Here is a 24137-nt window from a genome sequence, read left to right as displayed (position 1 = left end):
AATGTTGCCAGGTTTTGCTTTGTAGAATGTAGATTTGGATTTTATAGCGAAGTACCTACCCTCTTTACCTGTGAGCCTGAAGAGTTTCATCACGAAGCTACACTCACATTTTTCCCATAATTTACTTTGTGTTTTAAAAGATTTGACCCACCAAGTAAGTTGCACTGACTAATCATTATTTTCTGTTATAAAACATGAATTGGAGACGTAGAAACTTCCAAGTAGAATTTCAGCTCAACATGATATAACAGTATTGCCAATGATGATATTAACACCTGCTGAAAATTGAGAAACTTCCTGGTTCTGTTGTCTTTATTGAAGGACTAATACGTGATTTCCATTGTTTTTGTGATTGTTTTGGCTTTTAGCGATACTTCGGGGGCTCTCTCTTCTGTTGTGAGTCCAAGACTTGTTCTAGGGAGCCAGGATTGATCCCAATGCTCTAAACCTTTGCTTTATTTTTCTCATGGTATTCTCACTGAACGTTAAGTCAGACTTAAAATAATCTGATCCCCTATTAGTTACCAAAACTTGCCAACTTTAACATACTTTGTGCCTTCTTTCTCTTTTAATTACCAAGCACTTTTATTTACATCTGCAGGAAACTGGGAGTGTCTATTTTTGTCATCATGATTGAAATCCATCCACAGTACATTTAAAAAGCTTTCCCCTCATTTTTCTGAAGTCTAGTATCTTGATGGAGAGAATGGGGGCTTTCTGAGTGTATTGACTTGGTGGAAGAGCCAGAATGGAAGGACTGAGGAGGAAGACATTTAGTTGGCAAATTAGTTGTAAGCAAAAGCATCCATGCTGATGTAAATTTGGTGTGTGTTGGTTTATGCCAGGGCAAAATGATTTTCCTTAGATTATTTCCTTAAACTCTAATTCTATCACAGTAACCTGAAGGAAAAGGAATAAAGTCGTTAGTTAACTAACATCAAATAAGAACATTATTTGTGTTCCTTTAAAAAAGCAAATTATTAATGTGAAAATGAGAAATTAAATTATTTACATTTACTTATATATGTAATCTTATTTCTTGTTCAAAACTTTGTGAATGTTACTCACAATCTGTTTATTTTGAAGACCTTGCTCAGCACTCTGTGCCTTTACAAATGTACTATGAATGACAGTTAAGAGATAACAGTTATGAGGAGGCAGTAAGGTGTCTTTTAAGGGGTCAAAATAATTTTCATTTACACTAAGACTCATGTGCTTGGCAATCTGCTGCTCGGGCCTCCTACCAACTGTATTTGTCTTGGCATAGCCTCATGTTTTGATATCTCATTTAGTTCTGCCATTTCACGTTCCTTGTTTCTGTTTGTTCTACTTCCTTCCATGTTCTTGTTTTGTGTATGATGTAGTCAACACAGTGCAAAGTGTTACAGCCATTTCAATGAAGAGAGAGGCTGAAGATTTAACTTAATTTTGGATCCTCCAGTTTAGCCTCCAGTATTTATACTTTTCTGTACTAGTTTATCGTTTCCAGTTAAAAACAATCTTTTACACTCTTTTTAAATGTATTTTATTCTAAAGTGTGTGTATGCATGACAGAGAGAGAAAAAGAGAGTGAATGAGCACAATAAGCAGACGTTTCATGTGTATGAAACAAAGAACATATCAAATCTAAGTATTTTTTCCCATTTGAAGAAGTAGGGTATTTCAGTAGCTGGCCATATTAATTGATTACTTTGTAAAGATGGTTGAAGAGTATAAGTTTCCCTCTTTGCAGTTGATTTGGTTATGTTCTAGTGACATGACAAAAGAAATAGAGAAGGAGAACTGAAAGTTACAATGTGTTATATGTTTTTGTTTCAGCATACCCTTCTCTCAGTCTACAGAATAACGCTGATTGACATTGGACTGGTAATAGAATACCTCATTGGTGGAGCGTATCGTAGCAGCTACACTAGAAAAAATTTCAGAACCCTCTACAACAACCTCTACAACAAAAACAAGGTAGCGTAATTGAAAAGTATCCTAGTGAAATTAAGGATTACTAGAAGTTAACACTTTTAGAAAAATGGCTTGGGAAATTTGGATGGAAAGCATTTCCAAAATGGACGTGCTATTTAGTGACATTTATTGAACAGCTGCTACATGTAAATTACTGTGCTTAGTGCTGGCATGCTGGCGTGGGATAGACATAAAGATCAGGAATTTAGAAACTCTTAGAGGAAACAGATTTATGGATAACTAGACATAATACAAAACAGGATATAATATGTGCTATACTGACATAGAAGTTTGTGGTGAGGAAGATTAGAGGGAGAGATGACTGGTCCTTTCCATATGTTTCTTTTTCTTTTGAAAATGCAGAAGTGAAAGTCTTGATAGAATCAGATCCATAAACTCATAGCAGGTACAGAGCCTGGAGATGGCAAACATGGGACAAGTACACAGGGATTGCATTGGAAGATGCATGCAGAATGTACCATGTAAAAATACATGTTGTACATATTCTGTTTTCTATTATAGTTTTGAAAGTCTAGGAATGTAAAATTAGAGTTGCTGGTTAGTCGATTAACAGAGAAAACATTACTTGTTTCTTAAAATTACCATCATAGATCAGTAAACTGAAGAGCCTTGTTCTTTGTTTGTTTTTGCATTTTTTCTTTTATTATTTTTTGTTGCTTTTTTCTTTTGCTTTTTGTTTAAAAATTTTTTTCTTTTAATTTTTTTTCTTTTTTGGTCTTTGTTTTTATTTTTCTTTTCTTTTTTATTTATTTGTTTTGGTTTTATTTGAAGACCTACTTCTTATTAGAGGACAATGGAAGTGTTAGGAAAGGTAGTTTGGGCATTTTTGGCTGAGAGAAGAGCAGGAGCAGTGAAAGACAGTGCTGTGGACAACAGGGTGTGGTTTTGTAGTGACAAGGAGACCTTTGTCACTGAGGAGGTGCCAGAAGATTGTGAAGGATGACAGTGGAAAGATACTTTAGGGCAAAGTCTAGAATATCAAGCTACTTTTGACCTTTATTTATCAAGAATGAGGCAAAGTGAAAGTCCAACTTTGCTTTAGGATATGAAAAAACAAAACAAAAAGAAACCCAAATCTCATAGAGAAAAATGTTCTTTTTTTGAATTTCAAAGGCGTAGGGATACACTTGAGGAATCAGCTCCTTCATTTAAACAAAATATACCTTACTATGGACTTACCAGTGGCAGGTATAGGACTGACTGTGGCCTTCATGTGACCCAGGGGGACGCCTGCTAGGATGGTTCCCGTAATGTCCTTTCTAGAAATGGGTAGGAAATTACTCACTTCTCTGATTATTTTCTAGTGAAGGAATATAGAGTTTTTTGTGTTTCCTAGTAAGTTAGATCATAGCAAATACATGGTTAGGAGTCAGAAAGATCTGGGACTAAATCTAAGTTTTGCTCATTAGTAGCTGTGTAGTCTTGAGTGAGAAGCTTAATCTCTCTGCATGTCAGTTTCTTCATCTATAAAATGGGGATAATAATGGGATCATAATAAAATCCCTCTTTCATAAATTTATCAAAATGATTAAATAAAGTGATACCTGGAATATGAGAAACCTCCTTTTCCTGTTAATGCTAATACTCATTATGATTATTACTAGTGACACTATTAATTCTGTATCACAATAATAATGATAATAATTTGAGTATTATCTTTAAAAAGTTTGGGCCTGCCTCATCACCTCATCACTTCTGTCCAATTTATACCTATAAAACACAAACTAAAAAAATAAAGTAATGAAGTGTATCATGAATTTTTTTTGTAATTCCCTTAAGAATGCTCTCTTTTGTTTTTGTTTTTAATTGATGAAAGCTTCATGCTGACAAGCAATTAATTATGTTGCTGTTGGGCCTCACCACTGAAATTCCAGCAGTGACGTTGTATAACACTTGAAGAAATTCTGTAACTTTCTAACTTAAGCTTCACCTTGGAGCTGTTTGTGAATGGGAACTATTTCTTATCAGAACTGTGGATCTTTATTGCCTATTCTGAACTTGTCCCAGATATAGAACATCCATTGATTCTAATGGAATTTCCACATGGAGAAGGAATGCAGATATATAATAGGGAACAAAAGAGCATGTTCTCTAAGATGTTTGGAAATAACAGTGTGCTTAATAAGGAGAGCATGGGAGGCTCTTGTTGGATGAGTAATTAATTACTAATTATGGGTGAGAGACAGAACCATTGGATATTTGGGGGGACACAGTGTTACATTTGGTTTTATTGTTGTCTAAAAATAAAATGTTAATTGTTACCACTATAATCATCTTTTAACCTTTTTGTTCTATTTAAAAAATAAAATAACATATGCTAGCGAGTGAGCACTTTGGCTCAAGCCCTTTCCCAGCCACCCCCTCTTCACCGGAGACACCGCTCAGGAAACAGAAAGGAATCTGCAGAAAGCACACTGCATTCTCAGTTCATTAGAACTGCCCAGCCTTACAAAGTCAAGGTACTACTTACTTATTTTTAGATTGGAAAATAGAATTGTCTTGCAGACTGTGATCTTTACTTTATTTAAAGTTGGAGAATGGGAGATACACATAGAGGGACCATTTATAAGCACCATAAACAGATGGCATAAGTCAAAAGCATAATAACCGCTCTTCTTTAACAACGATGAGCAAATGCCCAGGACAGGCACCTGAGGGTTGCTGGGGCCGACACCTCAGGCTGCCTTCCTTGTTCCTACCTGCCACGTCCAGATGATGACTCGGGAAGTCTGTCCTTGGGATGGTACCAAGAAATAGAATCACTAGCCCAGCACTGCACTGTCATCTCCTTTTCCCCAAGGCTCACTGGAGATGGCTGCTTCCTTCTCCTTTGCTTCTCTTTCAGACTGCTTCTCACATCTTATTTTTTCCCCTTTGAAGCTCTCTGGAAATTAATTTTAGCTATTATTACAGTATGACAATGACAATGTATTTCAGTGTGTATGTGTGTGAGAGCAACATTATGCCCCTCTCCCTGTACTACCTCAATCCCCTTCTCCTCTGGGGGTGAGTGCTTCTGCTCAGGAGTTTCCGTATAAATGGTTCCTATGTTGGCTGAAAGAGGTTTGCTTTCCATTGCTCTTAGAATGAAAAGATATTCCATTAAAATTACCCTTGGTCACAATCAATGAAGAAACAAAATTCCCTTTATTTATAGAAATAGAGGAAGCTTGTTAAACTTGTGTTATGATCCCCTTTAATTAAAAAGAGTAATTATTGAATCTTATTATTTGCCAGGCATTATTTTGGGTGCTTGGTTGAATATGAGATGCAGGTGGATTGGAGAAGACACAATGATGACTGAGAAATGGTCCCACCCTCCCCAAAGTAATATAATGAGCACTGAAATAAAATACCTACAGAGTGATATAGAAGACTGTGTGAGGCTAGAGCGTGGTTTCTGAGATGAGCTGTAAAGTGTGGGTTTACCAGCTAAAGAAGAGTGTTTCATTTATTACCTGTTACCATCACTAGAAGAATATAGCCAGAGTAAGGGAAATCAAAAAAAAACCAATCTATCTGGATTAATGTTGGCACCACTAGTGACATTTTTCTAAGAGGAAGGTAATGAATCTATTTGTAAGGTGAGGTTAGAGTTGGTGTTTTTTTTTTTTATAGTTCTTATTTATCAAATATGTTATCTCAGCCCATTTCCTTGAGCAATTAAAACTTGTCATATAGTTAGTGGTTCTGTTCCAAAGGTGTAGTGTTTTTTTTTAAGTTGTGCTAAGTGAGTGTGAGGTGTCTCACCCCAGGGACCTTGGGGCTAGTAGAAGTGCCAAGATGTAGATTGCCTTAAAAGGCCCAAATTTTGGTTTCTGGTTTATAAATTTCTATTATTATTTCCATCTCTTTTCAGTGTTTTAAAAATGTCTCTAAGATCCCTGATATGTTTCATCAGGTAGAACATCATGCATCTGTGTATTTGGAAACCCATTCCTGTTTCATTTTTGAATAGGAAAACCCCATAGCCCTTCATAAATCAAGGAAGAAGTCAAGAGAAGAACAAAATGTATCAGATGACCCTGAGTCTATGGGCTTTATGTATCCATACAATGACCTGCTGGTTTGGGCTGTGCTAATGAAAAGGCAGAAGATGGCCATGTTCTTCTGGCAGCACGGAGAGGAGGCCACGGTCAAGGCAGTGATTGCTTGTATCCTCTACCGAGCAATGGCCCACGAAGCCAAGGAGAGCAACATGGTGGACGACGCCTCGGAAGAGCTGAAAAACTACTCAAAGTAGGACTTCTCTCTTCACTTCCTACTGAACAGCGACAGTTCTTAGAATGGTCAGACAGGTTGATCTCCCTCGGCCTAGAACTTGTCATGCGAGTGGACTTGTAGCTGTGCGTTTCATGGACTGTCTGATAAATTAAAGTCTTGAGGTATTTTAAGGAATAAAGGGAAGAGAGGTGGCCCTCAAGTCGGGAGGCTTGGGTTTTAGTCTTAGTTCAGCTGTTTGCTAGTTGTCCGGTCACTTGACTAGATTTCAGGACTTCAGTTTTTTAACTATAAAATGTTCAATGAATGATTTTGAAAGTCCCTCTCAACTCTCAAACTCTTTAATATTAAAACTTGTTATTTACTTTACGTACCTCTCAGGCAGGAAAACAAATATATATATTATGTATTAAAGGACCAGAGAGTGATGGTGGAAGATAGAAAAGTTTTGATTTTTTAAGTTACTAATGCATTATAGTAGTAGGGAAAGAAGAGAAGCTAGAATTAATAGAAACTGATTTATAATTTTGATTGAAAAAGATTCCAGAGAATGACACTGTCTACTTTTTAGAGAAAACAACCTCCGAGAAAATCACCTGGGGGTGTCTCCAGGCCCAGCTTCCTACTTAAGTCATCTGTGTATTTTGTAAAATCTTTAAAAAAAAAAAAAAAGAAAAAAAGGCCAGGGCAGTTTCCACAGTTTTTCCATAATTGCTAGTTTGGCTTTAAATAGTCTATGTTAAAAAAAATTCTTTATTAGGTCTTATCAAGGAGCCCCCAAACAAGCCATACATAGCTTGTTTTGTGGTGTGGGGTGGCTTCTCTCCATGAATAGTTCAGGCACTCCTGATGTAAGCCAAATTCTCTATGCCACAGTGGGAACCCTCTCATTCTGTTCCAGAACAATCCATTTCCTGAGCAGCACTCCCTTTAAAACAGCTTCTGCAAACCGAGATTGTTACTGTTCCCTCTTCTGCACTGGTCTTTTCTGAGTCTCATATCTAGTCTCTTTGAACATTTCTGGAGCTGACACCTGCATTTTGTTTTTGCCACTCACCCCTGTGTCATTGCAGACAGTTTGGCCAGCTTGCCCTGGACATGTTGGAGAAGGCATTCAAACAGAATGAAAGAATGGCCATGAAACTGCTGACCTATGAACTCAAGAACTGGAGCAATTCTACCTGTTTGAAACTGGCCGTTTCTGGAGGATTGAGGCCCTTTGTTTCACATACTTGTACCCAAATGCTACTGACGGACATGTGGATGGGGCGCCTGAAAATGAGGAAAAACTCTTGGTTAAAGGTATATCTACTTGTTTGATAGAGTTTAATGTTAGTTTAGTCTGAAGGCCTATGCTCTTGAGTTCATTTTTCCATTGTTCCTGAAGAATACCTTCAGGAAAACCAGTTAATACTTTTGATTCTCATGGGTGAGCTGGGATCTTCCCACTGGAACCTCTCCCACTACCACAGTTTCTTTTAAAATATGGGCATAATTATACCATCTCTGTCCATCACAAAGGTATACTCATAAGAAGGTGGTGAGGAGAAGTAAAAATCATGTACAAACACGTGCAAGAACTCATTATTGGTAAAGCCCATTGCCTCAGGTAATTATAGCAGAAGTAAATGAGACTTTTTAGTGAAATTTTCCCCAGCTTAAGAATACTAACAGATAATAAACTAAATAAAATTAGGAATTTCCGTTGTTCTGCTCATCCAACATGATGTTTCAGGGAATAAATGGCTGTTTTATAAAGCTGCCCTCAAAACATATTCGTTCACACCATTGTCTCTATATTTTTCTATTCCATTATGGTTTAGCCTCTTTTCTCATCTTGAATTATCAAGAATAATTTAGTTAATTATTAAAGACATTTAACTTTTGACATTAAACGTAAGCCTAAAGCTTCAAGTTACGGTCAAGCTTAAGAACTACATGTGCTGGGGGAGAGGGTATAGCTCAGTAGCAGAGTGCATGCTTAACGTGCCTGAGGTCCTGGGTTCAATCCCCAGTACCTCCTCTAAAAATATAAAATAAACCTAATTACCCTCTCCCCCTCAAAAAAAACCACTAAACAAACAAACAAACAAACAAAGTTACTGTTTAAAAAAAAGAAATCTATATGCTTATGAAACTGAATATAAGGATAAGACATGTGCATTAAGATCTACATAAGACTATATTTTATATTTTAATTTTATTCTTCGGAGTTCTTAAAAGTCTGACATGTCCCAAATAGAATAACTGTTCTAAAAATATATATTTTGGTTGGGCATACATAGAAAATACAATGAAATAAAACATATAAGATATAAAATGTATAACAGAGCTTGTACATTTTAATTCCACCACTGAGATTGCAGAAATAAGAGAAATGTCAACCAGAAATTATTTCTCACAGACTCCTCTTGAACAAAATATCAGAGAAACAACAATTGTTTCTAGAAGTTCTCCTTTGATTTGTTTCCATTTCAGCTTTGGAAATGCTGAAGGAGAGATGTGAATGGGTCCACCTCTAGATACATAAGCTCTGGCAGTAACTCTTTAGAAATGTTCAAAGAGTGAAATGGGATATAGACAGCTGGAATTTTGAGAATTAATTTTCCCAATGGCTATGTCCTGTACATACTTTAGTTGAATAGAAATCCTTATTACTGAGAACTTAGTAACTTTTTGCTCCCCATAGACCTTATATCAACAAAGAGACTTAAGTGAAAGCAAGACTAAATGTTTTGCCCCAAAACGTAGTGAGTTGACAAAGAAGGTTGAATTAGCTACATAAAACCTCTGAGCTGCAGTAAACCATATTGCTCTCCATGCCTAGGTACTAATTCATTGCTGCTTGGCTTGTGAGTTTGGGGAACACTTTTGCAAATAATTGTAAGATGTCCCGGTTAGACTAATGCCAAGTGGATGAAGACTGGAGGAAGACCTTGTAGAGTTTTACGTGGAAGGGAAAACTGATTTCAGTGCTTTTAGGGAATAGACTCCAACCTATTCCTTGGAAATGGAATATTGACATCACTGAAAACTGTTTCACAAGCCAGTTGTTCTGCAAGGGTCAAGGGCAACAGAATGTGGAGCCTTTTCAGGAAGTGGGTTAGGAATTAATCAGTGTAATATCATTGTGCCTGTAACCATGACGTTTGCAGACCTAGAAGACTGCATGTATTTTGGGTTCTACATCTGAAAAGAAAACAAACACAAAGAAGCCAGTCCCTATCAGAACGGGGAAACGTCCAGAGAACCCTCACAGGAGGTCAGACTTTGAAACAAAACAACAGAAACTCATTTCAGCATAAAACAAAAGAAAGCTGACAAGGATATGACTTCAGTTTTTTCAATCATGGATGGTATATAGCCAGGGTTAATCTTATTTTCATTCACTGAATCCCAGAATAACAGGCCTAATTTACCTTGAAAGAGAGAATAATGTTCAACAAGTTGATTTTCACAACATTTAGTAAATCTTCTAAATGCTTTACCCTGAAAGGCTGTGCAAGTTGAACATAAAAATGATTCTGAATAGACTATAAATAAGTTCATGAGTGATAGCAATAGAATGAAAAAATTATGGCTGTCTAGATTTATACCTTCGTTGGGTTTTACTGGCAGAGGAAATATATGTGTAAGATGGGGGAGGGATCTAATAGATAGATGGTGACTTGGTATGTTTTTATAATCTTGATTTTATAATATGAATAAATTTTAATGTGTTTTATGTGATAATAACTACTTAGTGGCTTTAAAGAATTATTAAGCAAAATGGTCATTGCAAAATACTTCTCACTGCCCTGCCTCAGATATAAATAATAACAGTGTGGTATACATATTTTTAAACTTTCAAATGCATATATGTTTTTAAATTAAAAAACATTTACAAGGAAGGATTACACTATGCATGTTATTCTATAGCTTCCTCTTTTTATTTTTTATTTATTTTTTTCCCTTTCTGTTGAAATGTGGTTGATCTACAATGCTAGTTTCAGGTGTACGGCAAAGCGATTCAATTATACGTACACACCTATATATATATACATATATATTTCAGATTCTTTTCTATTATAATTTATTATAAGAAATTGAATATAGTTCCCTATGCTATACAGTAGGTCCGTGTTGTTTATCTATTTTATATATAGTAATGTGTATCTTATAACTTGCTCTTTTTAAACTTAACAATATAACTTCCTTTTTATAAATTGAATTATAGTCAATTACAATGTGTCAGTCTCTGGTGTACAGCGTAATGTCCCAGTCATATATATATATATATGCATATATTTGTTTTCATATTCTTTTTCATTAAAGGAAACTTAACAGAGGGAGGGTATAGCTTAGTGGTAGAGTGTGTGTTTAGCATGCACAAAGTACTGGGTTCAATCCCCAGGATCTCCACTAAATATATATATATATGCACACACACATATGTATATACATGTATGTGTATATGTATGTATATATATATACACACATATACATATAAAGCTTTATATATTTATAAAACTTTCATTATATTCAAAATTGCTTTTGTCTTTTTAAAGGTTGCATAGTACAGTTGTCTCGAAATCTGTCGGGGCTTGGTTCCAGGACCCTCAAGGATACCAAAATTCATGAATGCTCAAGTCCCTTATATAAAATGGTGTAGTAGTTGCATATAACTTACACATCTAGATTATTTATAATGCCTAATACCATGTAAATGCTATGTAAATAATTGCCAGTATGCAGCAAATTCAAGTTCTGCATTTTGGAATTGTCTTGAATTTTTTCTGGAATATTTTGAGTCCGCAGTTGGTTGAATCTGTGGCTGTGAAACCTGTGGATATGAAGGGCTGCCTGTATTCCACTGTTAGGTTGTCCTACATCATCTATCCCACTATAGATGGGCATTTAAGTTGACACTAATGTTTTGCTATTACAAATAACCATGCAGTGAACATCCTTATCTACATATGCTTGGATTGATGAGTATTTCTGAGGGAGACCCTTTTAGAATTTGAATTGTTGAGTCAAAAAGGATGTATAGGATTAGGATATCAGCCGAACTGGGGATGGATCTGATGCTTTGTATATACCAAAGTCAACTTCATTTGAATCATAATTGTGCCTTGTATAACCCCTAGTATTTTGTTTTCTTTCCTTTTAAAGATCATCATAAGTATTTTTTTACCACCCGCCATTTTGACATTGGGATTTAAAAGCAAAGCAGAGATGTCACATGTTCCCCAGTCCCAGGACTTCCAGTTCACATGGTATAATGATGAGCAGAACCCCAGTACCACCAAGGAAAGTGCTTCGACGGTTAGTGTACTATCATAGTGAACTAAGTTTTCGTGGCATTGACTGCACACAAATATACACATACACAAAGTTTATTTATTTAACAAATTTTTTAACAATCTTAATCATGTTATACTATGGTCAAGTTATAGCATGTATGATAGTTCTAAGTAATCTCCATATATGATTAAGCAAAATACCCTATTTCTACCTCAGGGCCAAAATCAAAGACTTTATTATGTCTTGAAAGCTGTTTAACTTTTTATTGTCTTTTGTGACTAGTGGAATGAATGGACTTACAATTTCTTTAAAGGTATAATAAGGGATGCCTCATATCTCTTAAAAATATTTATTTAAAAAGATGCTGGTTTAGAATTTGCATTGATCTTTACTGTTTCATGCCACCGTTTTTTTCATTTGCTGTTTCTAATCAGCATGACTGGTTTTACTTGAGTTCCCAGATGTATACTCTTCCCTGGGTCACCTGAGCTACTTCTCTTGCACCTTGTTTTCACTGGAGAGCCTCCAATATGCTGCCTGTGCATATATTTTTTGAATTGATGTTTCAGCTTGGATCATTGCTTTTATAAAGTTGTCATTTACTGTGAGGTGTAGTAAACATCTTTCCTGTTACTTAATACTTCAGTGAGGCATCTGTAGCTAGCTACTTGTCTGATGTGCTTTTGCACTTATGAGGTATTAGTGATAATATTTAAAAGCATATTTGATAAATGGTAAATGAAAAAGAATTATAATTAGTTTGTATGGCTGGCTTCTGTTGTGATTGGTTGAGCATCCATTCTGATTGGTTAATGCCAGATCAGTTAACCAGATCAGTTGTTAAATATTTTGGTTATCATGCGTATACATGTGTTTCTCTTCTCTTCCACCACTCCCCACCCCCGGCCCCACCCGCTCCTTACTTTTCTAAGCCTGATAGTTCTATCTGGGATTCTCAGAGTCCAAGATGGTAGGTACATTCTAACTTCTATGGAGTGTGTGAGAAGTTATCCTTTGCAAAGCTGGGCTTGTCAAGTTGTGATAATTGTGATTATACTGGCTAGATGATTTAGTTACTAAGTTTAGACCATTTCAATTTTATTTTTAAGGAAAGAGAAGAAATATAGTGCTGGCCTAACCCTCTTAGAAATAGAAGGCAATCTTTATATGTGAGACATTCTGTTTGGCTTTATACTTAATTAGATGTTTGCATTGTTTACTAAGCTTGTTGAAGTGAACAATGAAGAAAGCTGTTTATCATCTATCTGTCTACAAATAAATATGTAAATATGTTGGCAGTTTGTAGCAAATAGTACTTTGGAAGTGGATGTAACTTCACTTTTGGTTCTTGAGGTTTCATAAAAAGATTAGCTTTCACAGATACTAAAGGCATTGTAGATAGCTGGAGCATTCCACTAAGCAGTTCTTCCTAAAGGGGAGACTCTTAGGGAAAGAACTCCTTCCTTGAATGGTAATTAACATTAAAAAAAAAAAGATAATAAGTTCTCACTGTTCCTTGAAAAGTTAAATTTTGGATGTAATTACAGTGGTTCTGTTTATAGCAATCACTCACCCGGGTGGTTTGGACATGACCATGTCAATGAATAATTCAGTGAATGTTTAATAGCCACCTTCCATGTGTCAGACAAATCCTGGGGGCACTTCATTAACTAAGGCAGATGTGGTCTCTGCCACCATGGAGCCCATAATCAGACAGAATATCCACGATGCCTCACTATTGTTCAGTTTAGAGCATTTATTGGAAAAGTGTTTCACATCTGTTCTGTTATGAATGGATTATAGTCACAGTAACAATGTTCTTTCATCTTTGAATTTAACTAAAGCAACAGTTTTGGATTATCTGCTTTGTGTTTAGAACTTTGTTAATCAGAGGGAAGGCATGGAGGCAGGGTTTGGTGGGACATATAAAATTTCATAATGCTAATTAAGTATAACATGCTTGATTAGCTGAGGAGCACAATTTGCATTGTGCATTTTGGGGGAAAACCGAAGGTGAGTGAAACATAGATGCTCTTTTAGAGTGTCTTTGTGCTTTGTCACCATGGTAATAGTGTAATAATAAATATGATGAAAGCACTGCTGGTAATAGGGGAAGACCATTATTCTTTTTTTTTAATTATTATTTTTTTATTTAAAAAAATTTTTTTATGACTTTATGTTTAGAAGGTGGAACAGCAGAAGAAAAAAGGGAGAACAAAAGACTTTGGCATTTTCTTTCTTCAGATGTATGCAGAGGTGATCATATTATGAGTAGAATTTTATTACAATTTATTGCTCCTGATGAAGAGCTTCAATAAATGCATCAAGTTTTTCTTGAATTTCTCTAACTTTCTTGAAGTCTTCAGGCAATTAAACTCGTTTAGCAGTAAGCAATTTAACTTTCTTCTCCTTATCCTCAGCAAAATCTTCCAATACCTCTTTAACATTTTTCTTTAATTGCCTGACTTCAGTGTTTGGGAGTTGCTGCCTTAAAGTATTCAGGCGACAACAAGCACACATTGTATTCGCCAAAACAGGGCAACATCATTACCTTCCTACTCAGAATCTACAAAATGCCATTGTTAGTAATAAAAGCCTCTTCAACAAAGGTTACGGTGATTTAGAGCTGTTTTTTAAGAAATGTCTTCTATAGACTTGGTGCCAAATATCCCTAATCAAGCTTGGATCTACTTCTATTCTACTGCTTGGGATTCAAGTTTCTTTTGGACCATAGTTATCTCATCACTTGCAAGATAACCAGGGTGCTCCTCATTACATTTCAACATCTTCTCCAGTTCTTTCTTGGTTTCACTGTGAACACACTGTCCTTGGGAACACACTGATTCTTCCGGTATAACCATCTCTTTTCCATTCTGGACCTAACATGTTTTCAGCTGCATTTTCAGTATCCTTGAGACGAGCCTGAAGAGCCTCTCCTGTAACATAAATGGCTGCATCCCAGTGTTGTTTATCCGACACGGACTGGTCTTCTAGAGCACTGTGTTGAATAACGCTCCGGCTGTCCTCCGCAAAATCGTTCCACTTGTGGCATTTAACGCTTCCTCCCTTAACAGCCTCTTTCAGTTTATCAGTTATGTCATCATGCTCTTTTCCTTTTGGTTCTGTCATGAAGTGGGAAAATTCTCCTTGTAGGGTCTCCCACGCAGCCTCTGCTTTATTAGGAAGCTGTTTATCCGTCCATTGTTTAAGTTTGACATCCACAATAGTGTTAAAGTCCCTGCATTCATGGTCTGTGCAGCCAGAAGATAGACGTTTCACTCGCATGAGTTACTACTCATTCCCACAAAGATGGCTGAAGGACGTCCTCCCCCTGTTTGGGTATAACCTTGCTTCGACTGATAACTTCACCAAGGGTTCCATTTTTAGTTTTTTCAAATAGTTTGTTCCGGTCAAGTTCTCGCAGGCAAGGATAGTTATTCTTCCACTCAGTTTCAAGGTTAAAATGTGTTGCTTTGAAACCATCAGCCTGTTGTTGTTCAATCGATTTTCATACCATTTTCCAAAAGTAGTCCAATACAGCAAGACTTCAATTTCTTGTAGGCACTTGGTGTGTCTTTAGCACACTTGTATTTAGGAGTCTTAAATTCCCCCCAAAATTCTCCTTCATGTTCTCTTATAGCTCCAGTGCTTTTAGAGCTGTTTTCTTGTCTTGTTATAATAGCAAAATAACCTAGAACTTTCTCTGGGAAGAGTTTTCCTTCAGTTATCTGCTGAATCCTGCTTGGACTAGCCACATTTTTCTCTGCCAGGTCTACTTGGGTCAAAACAAATACCACCTTCCTTCCTTGAAGATCTGCTTGAGGACAAGTCTGTCATAATGTTGCATTCAGCATCCACAGATCTATCTTGAATACACATGTGATGGTAGTAGGATTCTGCATAGAAGCTTTGCTGATACTGAAAATAGTTTCCTTCGTGTCTGTCAGGAGCTGTGCCTGATGTCACAGTATTAGTCACACCTGGTAGGTCTACAAGCACCGTCCTCCGTAGTTCAGGGCCTTTACACTTAAGAACATGGTCTCAGAGCTAACAGTACAGCCTTCTTTCACATTTTCTCGTATTCAGAGTTCTATTTCATGTCTTACTGCAGCAAGGTCTTTCTCTCTGATAGGACCAAACTCCCAGGAACTATCCTTAAACAAAGCCACAAGGTGAGAACCTTCACTCAGAGTCATCTTCACTGGAAAATGTGTCATCACCTCCCCAGATCTTCTCCGGAATATTTGTACTTGAGCAATCATTTCCAACACACTAGTTATTTTTCCAGCACTGTGATCTCTAACCACAGTGTTACCTTGGCACATGATCTTGTGTATTACAATCAGCATCATAATCAGACAGAACATCAAGAACTTCAGAATGTGTGCCAATCAGAGATTTCTTACGCTTCCTCTGGTGGATGTCTGTCATCTTCCTGCAATACTACGTTTCTCAATTCTTTGTTCATTTTTCAAACATTCCAAGATTCTCTGGTACTTTATCCAGAAGCATTTCTTGAAGTTGGTCGATTTTCTCTTTGCCACCTTTCTGTAGTGCTTGTCACTTTCAGTTCCATGATCTGTCACTCTAAATGCTGTTTCTCCAGGTGCACCTGTGGTGAAAGCTGAGGCTTTCAACAATCTTGTCAAAGTTGGGTGCCAGTTTTGCCAGGTCCTCTGAATTGGAAGGGCTTTTCTAATTTTCTGTAAACAGATATATTCAATGTCAGACACAATCTATTTATAGGCACTAAGGTCAGGTATCATATCTTTCCACTGATCAAAAGTCTTTTTGACTGTGTAGTCACCCCTCATAGCAGACACGCAAGTATATCTTTGATCATCAATAGTATGAGATATCCAAGTTTTAAGAGTCTTGTAGCTAATCTCACTGGCCAAAACTTCCTGCGGGGCTGGTAACCATGTTTAATTGGAGAAAGTTTCAATCTACATAAAGGAAGGTTAGTTAGAGAGGAGAACTGCTGAAATGATGTCCTGAATTGGGGACTCTGAGAAGCTTAAGGTGGGATGTTGTGGATGATAAATACTTCATGAAACCAGATGCAGTTTTTGTAGTGGTCAGCTCTGTTTCACTAAGGATTGGCAGACCTCACAGGCCACGTCATAGTGGCCCAGTGTAGTCGCCCCGTCCTGCCAGTGAGGAGGTCACACAGCCACTGAGGTGGCCATGCAGGAGCCCCAGTGTCAGCCCCAGTCTGGCTCCTGCTTCAGGAGCGACCCAGGAGGAGGCCCATGGCAACAAGGACATAGAAGGCCATGATTCTTGAGCTGAGCTGTATGGAATCAAATACCGCATCTGTTTAATAAAGTTTTATAAAATTCCTTACTGAAGTTTCTGCAGGCAAATAAATTTGCCGTGAGAAGTTTGAATCTTAGGCTAACCCTGTGAAAGCATGACTTTTGAGGACGGGAGCTTTCTTAGCAATAAATTATAGCAAGATGGCAGAATGGGTTAACCAGTGGAAGATGAAGACTTTTCTCACTTGGGATCAGTCAGTGAGGATTAGGGTTTGGTGACAGCTTCATGTTTGAGGTGATGTTTGACCTTTGACTTGAGGATATAAAGGGAGGAAATAGCATTTCATTGGGAAGAAAGACTGTAAGCAGGGGCCCAGAGATGGGAAATGCAAGGGGCATATCAAGCATTGTAAGTTGTGTGGTATGGCTAGAGTCTGGGTTATAGCGGATATGGGACAGAGAGCGGGTATTTGCAGGTGTGGCTGGAAGGGTAGACTAAGGCTAGATCATGGAGACTTGTATATCCTATGAAGGAATATGATTTTTATCCTACAGGGAGCCAGTGAACATACCCATAGCAAGGTGATCTGATCATTAGGAAAATTGTTCTGTCTCCAGTGTATAGGATGATGTAGCAAGAAGATAGGCTGGAAACAGAAAGAGCTTATGCTAGTGTAACCAGCCAGGTGAGAAGTAATAAGGCTTTAGCCTGGGTTAGTAGCAAAGGGCATGGAGAGGAAAAGACAGATTTTAAGCAAAGAGTCAAAGAGGATTTGAACATGGGGCATGGATGAGAGGGCGATAGCAAATATGACTGAGAGGTTGATGGGTAAAACAAAGCCATATCGAGGGGACATAGGGTAACTGGAAAAGGAGAAGATTTGGAAGGTGAAAGATGAGCTTAGTTTTAGACATGTTGATAAATCACAGTGAAAAAATACTTTAAAAAGTTGAACAAAAATCTACTTTATCAGAACATCATTAAATAGGAAAGATGTAATACAATGGAAAAAGGCATGGATTGTATTAGAGTTGATTGTTGTGGTTATGATTTTATTCTGTGTGCTTGCTGGTATCAGATTCTTATTAGAGACAGAAGGAGAGAGAAGAGGGGAGAGGGAGGGAGGAAGGAGGGAGGAAGAAAGAGAGCGCAAGATTATACTGTATAGCACAGGGAAATATATACAAGATCTTACAGTAGCTCACAGCGAAAAAAATGTGACAATGAATATATATATGTTCATGTATAACTAAAAAATTGTGCTCTTCACTGGAATTTGACACAACATTGTAAAATGATTCTAACTGAATAAAAAATGTTTAAAAAAAAGAGAGAGAGCGCAAGAGAGATTTGAGTAAAATAAAAGTTAGCTAGGTGAAATATTTTTGTGTTTACCATCTCGTAAGGAAAAATAAGAGTCCTGAATATGAGTTTATGGTTCCACATTGTTAGGCTCAGTTAGTGCTGTATAATCCATATGAAACTGTCAAGAATAATTAAGTCCTAATGAAACATTCTTAGAAAAAATAATGAGAAGTTATTTAATAACAAGATCATTACTTAAATTGCTTTCTAGGGTCTTTCTGAAGTGGTACTGATGTTGCTAAAATCACAGTGTATGATGACTCTTCTAATCGGTTCCAAGCCATTTTAACTCTAAGCTGGCTCAAACCTGTTAGTAACTGGGTCAGTTCCTACACCTCCAAGTCACAAACCCAATTTCCCTGTCCAAAGTGACATGAATGACAGAACTCTCATTCAGGCACTGAGATAACCCACCTGGATGCCTGAGGCCTCAAAAATTACATTTTCCTTCAATTACATGGACAGTTCAAGCAAAACTTGACTCATTCCTTGACTTGGAAATTCTTGGTAACCGTGCAGGTCTGGTGCTCATGAGAGATCTTCTGTGGACAGGCTGGAGAAATGTACTAGAATGAGAGGCACCAGGGAACATTCCTTTCTTTCCATTTAATATGACTTTTAAACATTACAAAAATAATGCGTTTCCTATTAAAAGACTAAAACCAGCCAGAAATGTATGAAGTGGGAGGACATCTCTTATGCTTTGCTTTCAGTATCCCTGAATTTCCTCTTCTCAAAAGCAACCAGGCTGCACGTGCTTTTTCCCTTTCTTTTCCTTTCTTTTTTCCCCTCTTTTTATAAGCGCTTCTGTGTGGACACCTGTGTAGTCACACTCATGCAACCGCTTCCCTGCCACACAAATTCTTATTGCTCACCACCTACAAGGGTTAACCCCTTTAGGCGGACACATAACTTTTGAGAAACTGATTAAAGATGTTCTCCCTAGAAAAAAAATGCATGTGTAAGAAAAACACTTGCATATAACTTCAGGAGGTTCAGGGAACTCCAGAAGCTCAGAGAGTCCATGAACTTTAAAGAATCTCTGTTATAAATGAGTAGAGAAGCTCTCAAAGCCAGAATCCTCAGACTCACACTGTGCTTGACTTTCCTGTGACTTGGAAAAGGTGTTATCACTGTTAGTGTCCATTTTGTCCTCCTGTATTTTGGAAATAATTACATCATCTATTATTGACTCCACAAGGATTTTATGAATATCCTTAGGTTCCAAAATTACTGATAAAGGAGATTAAACAGAACAGGAAGAGAGACCATTTTTAAATCCTTGGAACTACTCTTAGCTTGAGTAGGTCTGATTGTGGGAGACTCAGCTTGCTTTTCCAAAGTGCTCTGTGCTCCTTACCCAGTCAAAGATTTATACAACACATGTAGTTTTCTTTCAAGATTAAGATTACAATTTGGCAGGTGGGTGTCTAATTAATTTCTAATGTCTTTATTATATTTCTATATTTATGAAATATATTGTATTTTAGATATTTGCAACTGTCGGTATTTTAGTTAAACCTCTGACAATAAATGAGTATTTGTTCATTTTACAGAATGACTGTGACTTGGAAAGAGGCCCTGATGAGAAACCAGATGAACATCAGCAGTTCAGTTTAAAGAGTGAGCCCCAAAGCCTTCCATGGTCCAGAAAAGTCTATGAGTTCTACAATACTCCAATTGTCAAGTTCTGGTTTTATACGGTTGGTCTCATTTCAAAAATTATATTTATTCTTTGTGAGGGTTAATTGTTGATTATAACTTTGATAATGATATGCTTGATTTACCAATTTGTGGAAAAAAAGTGAAAATGCTGTAAACCTTTTTTTTTTTAATGGGAAGACTGACAGAGGACGTAAGAAAGAAGTTTGGAGGGAGGTAAGAAAAGGTTAGGGCAGATCTCTCCTACTTTGGGAGTTAAAGTATAAACATTTTCTACTTTTTCTTTTTTTTGAGTATTTCCGGTTAGCACAGCTGGTACTGAGAATTTGTGGAACAATAAAATTAACAATAGTGGTTGTAGAAGTAAGTGATGGGGGTGGATTCTTTTCCCACCTTGGGTAAATAAAAAAAAAATCAGTAGTTGAATCGATTTTTTCTTTGTAGGAATAATGTGTAATATAGACCAAAAAAATGCAGGTGTTTGTTTTTTGTCTTCAGTAGCAGATGCTTATAAATATTAAGAGGGCAATAAAAATTTTAAAAGTTGAATTCTATGAACAAATACTAAATCTATTATGAATGATAGAGATACAGAGAAAGCAGTAACTGTACTTTAAATGTACTGAGTACCTTTCACATTTATTTATTAGTGTTTATTTTTCTTTTTTTAATGAAAACTACAGAACATTTTTTTAAATTGAAGTATAGTTGATTTACAATGTTCTGTTAGTTTCTGGTATATGGCAAAATGATTCAGTTATATTGTTTTTCATATTCTTTTTTTATTTTGGTTTATTATAAGATATTGAGTATAGTTCCCTATGCTGTACAGTAGGGTCGTTTACTCTTTTTTTAAATTGAAGTATAGTCAGTTTATAATGTATCAATCAGTGTTTATTTTTCTAATGCTTATCTATAGTTAAATTGCTCATGGCCAAGGTTGTGTATTTCTAAACATTTGAAGTGTGACTATAAAAGGATATTTGTCCAAATGTGTTATATTTCAAAATATCTACTTGCCTAATCACACACTTACTTCATATACTTACTGAATAAGCACGTAGCTCTGAATAATTTTTATCTGTTTTCAAAGACAAAATTTTCCTTCCAATGTTGAGGTTTCATCATTTTTGAGAATGTGCAACAGAAAATCCTAGAGACCCTGATACTAGCTCCAGGAAAATTTTAACCATGGTCACATCGTTGGGTAAAGAGTATTCAAGAATTTCTTTCCTTGGCAATGTCCAGCTTATGAGCTCTCAGAGAGAGGAGCAAAGCTAAGCAAGTAGAACAACAGCAGCAAAAATAGCTGAGAGGTTGAACAAACTGGCCAGCCAGCCTGCCCACCACAGTGGGCGGTGTTAGCAGAGAGCACAGGCGTTTCAGTCTTGGCTGCTGCGCTGCCAGCTTGTGGTGCATGTGCTTTATGGAAGCAGTGTCTTGTTATAAATGCTATGATGAAAAAGCAAAAATGTAAACATTTTTGGATATCTTTTTAAGAATTGGAAAGAAACTTTTTGAGTCAGAAACAATACCTTATTCCAGTATCTACAGTGTTTTAGTGCCTGACCGCCATGAAACCAATGACAACAAGTTTTTAAAATGGTTGCTTGATAGTACAAATAAATTTAAATTATGTCCCTAAGGAGGTCATTAAATGTATTCACACTTTGAGACATAGACCTAGAGAAGTATAGAATTAATAGAATTTACTTTAACTTTCTTAACATGCTTCTCTACGAAGCTCCTTACTCATAGGCAATACTGATACCCATCATGCCTGCCTGAAATACCACGTATTGTATGTAGGATCATATGGGTTAGTCAGAAGTGGTTTCAGCCATTCTCTGTATAACTAAGCTTAGAAGAAGACTTATCAAACTTAAGTAGAGCTCAAAAAGATACGAGAAATAGGGATCCGGGTTAAAATAATCTAATTCTTGTAAGAACACACACACACACACACACACACACAGGCACTTTTCTCTGTATCGATCTGGGGTTTTAATATGTGTTGTTCAGCTAGCATTGTGCGTTGTCTCTGAAGCTATTTAAAGGACTGCACCATCTCATGCATTGTTGGTGATTGTGGAAACTGGTGAAGCCTTTCTGGTGGGCAGTTTAGTAATGTGTCACAGTTTTAAATGTGTGTGCCCAGTTATTCTGCCTTTAGGAATCAATCATAAGAAGGTAGGAATGTTAGATAAGATCACAGAGCTATTAGTCACTGCGTGTCTATGTGTATGTGTTTACCGTGTCTTAATTCTTGGAAGAGACTGAAAATCTAGCTTTAATTATACACAGTAATTAAACAAACATTTCTTAAATGTCTATCGTGGGTCAGTCTGAGTGCTTAAGTGCTATAGATAAAAACATCAACAGTCTTTAATTACAAAGACTCACAGTTGGACAATACTTTTCCACTGACCAGAATATTTTAATCAACATAAAATAAAACTCCTAGCATTAGTAAACATCACAATTTCTTACATTTGAGAATAGTCGCCTACCTCTCTTCTGGCATACTTGGGGCACACGTTTTCTGTGTTTCAGCGGAGGGGAAGGTGTGTGAGTCCCTCCTGGCTTGCTGTTAGTCTGACAGGGTCCACAGCAGAATGTGCAGGGTTCTGAAAATTCTGGTCAGGAACCAACAAGATGAGACAGCGCCCCTCTGCATGCATTTGAGAAGAGTGATCTTCATTCCTTCCACAAAATCCTAGATTAGAAAACTGGATTCTTGTACTTTCCTTGATACTAGGTCATCAATAATCAGAGGTGGGCCAGTTATATTTTCATGTTACTCATGTTTAAATTCACGTGTGCGTTTCTGGGTCTGCTTGGCATCCTCCACTGTGACTCTCACTCACGTCCAGGGAACCTGTGTCCCCCTCACAGATGGTGTATTTGGCATTCCTCATGCTGTTCACCTACACGGTGTTGGTGGAGATGCAACCCCAGCCCAGCGTGCAAGAGTGGCTCGTGATCATTTACATCTTCACCAATGCCATTGAGAAAGTCAGGGAGGTGAGTTACCCCTTCTACCTTTGTCTTCTACATGCCTTTGCTGGAGGTGTTCTGGGCTTTGCTGATGAAAACGGAGCGGTCAGGGATGGGGGTGAGACAGGTAATGATCCTGATTTGCATGCTATGTGTATGGGAAGGGTATTTGGGGGAAAAAATCTCTGATCTCAACCTTTTATTGTTGCCAGATACTTTCTGCTGGTTGTTGCTCTTTGGAAGCAGTTATTTTCAAGAATGTCTTAGTGTGTTTCTCAGTCCTAGAATGATGGTATTAGTTGTTATTAGACACTCCAACTATTTGATTTCCCAGAAGAGGATTTTTTTTTGTAAGAATGATTTTTTTTAATAGCCTAACATTACTTGCGTATTATCAGTTTCATTTCACAGAGTGGCTCATAAATGGGCAAAGTTGTGCAATATGTAAATAATTTACTTATAGCTTTTGAAAGTTCCTACTAAACATTTTTGAACACTGAAGCAAAAAATTGCTCTGGGGCAAGTAGTCCAAGAATCAAAACAAAGAAAACTTTTCATTTTTAGTTTGCAATGAGTCATTAAAAAAAAAAAAGAATATTCCTTTGCAGTTGTAACTACAATCATACAGTTATGACTTAGACTGTTTTAGGTATCACTGTATATGTGTCTCTAACTCTATGCATTTAGGTACATTGATTTTGTCCTAGAGCTAATATGACCAACATTATACACTATGTAAATGTATTCTTAGGAATTATACTTATATTGCCTGCTAATTACTATTGTGGAGTTTATAGATTGTAGAAAACAATTTAGCAGAAAAACGTTACGCAAATTCTACCGGTTTTTATGCTTCAAGGAAACTAGGTTTACTGTTTCACATTTCAATTTGTCTGATACTCTGTTGCAAGGGTCATTTCTTATAACAGTGAGTTCGAATATCACATTCTGAGTAATTTGTTAACAACTCACTAAATAGCAGTAGTAGGACCAGATTACGGTTCTTTGGTTTCAAACCGGTCTGCTTTGCACGAGTCTGTACACCTCATGAAGTGAAATTGTAGCTATATTCCATTGCAGTATTGAGTTTTAAAATGTCTTAGTGCTTCCCAGTGTTAGTTTAGGATTAATGAAAGCTAGAAAAACTTTTTTCTTTTACATTTCTGGTTGGGTTTTTAAATAACTGACCAGCACTAACAATGCCATTAAAATATATTTAAAGAACTGTTTAAAAAATTCATTTCCCAAAGATAACTTAAGTCTTCAAAATCCCATTGTGATCCGAGGTTTGGCTGGATTCAGATTACTTTTAAATAAACAATTGATGTATTAAAGATCCTATTGATGAGATTTGTAGATTATACCCCATT

At 36.8% G+C, this 24137-nt stretch overlaps 1 protein-coding gene and 1 pseudogene across 2 annotated transcripts in view; one reads left to right on the top strand and one right to left on the bottom strand.

The window, feature by feature from the left end:
• TRPM6 (transient receptor potential cation channel subfamily M member 6) overlaps nucleotides 1-24137 on the top strand; it is a 121637-nt gene that overhangs the window by 51776 nt on the left and 45724 nt on the right. For both annotated transcript variants that reach the window (XM_072959600.1, XM_015243670.3), the window contains exons 14-20: nucleotides 1819-1959; nucleotides 4299-4436; nucleotides 5936-6216; nucleotides 7272-7500; nucleotides 11353-11505; nucleotides 19665-19811; nucleotides 22666-22794. In XM_072959600.1, coding sequence (XP_072815701.1) covers nucleotides 1819-1959; nucleotides 4299-4436; nucleotides 5936-6216; nucleotides 7272-7500; nucleotides 11353-11505; nucleotides 19665-19811; nucleotides 22666-22794 — 1218 coding nt within the window. The remainder of the gene's footprint in view (nucleotides 1-1818; nucleotides 1960-4298; nucleotides 4437-5935; nucleotides 6217-7271; nucleotides 7501-11352; nucleotides 11506-19664; nucleotides 19812-22665; nucleotides 22795-24137) is intronic.
• On the bottom strand, nucleotides 13774-16313 carry LOC102536607 (dynamin-like GTPase OPA1, mitochondrial pseudogene; annotated as a pseudogene).

Source organism: Vicugna pacos, chromosome 4, assembly GCF_048564905.1.
Source record: "Vicugna pacos chromosome 4, VicPac4, whole genome shotgun sequence".
Taxonomy (NCBI): Eukaryota; Metazoa; Chordata; class Mammalia; order Artiodactyla; family Camelidae; genus Vicugna; species Vicugna pacos.
The sequence above is the reverse complement of the archived record's forward strand: the minus strand, read 5'-3'. Positions and strand labels throughout refer to the sequence as shown.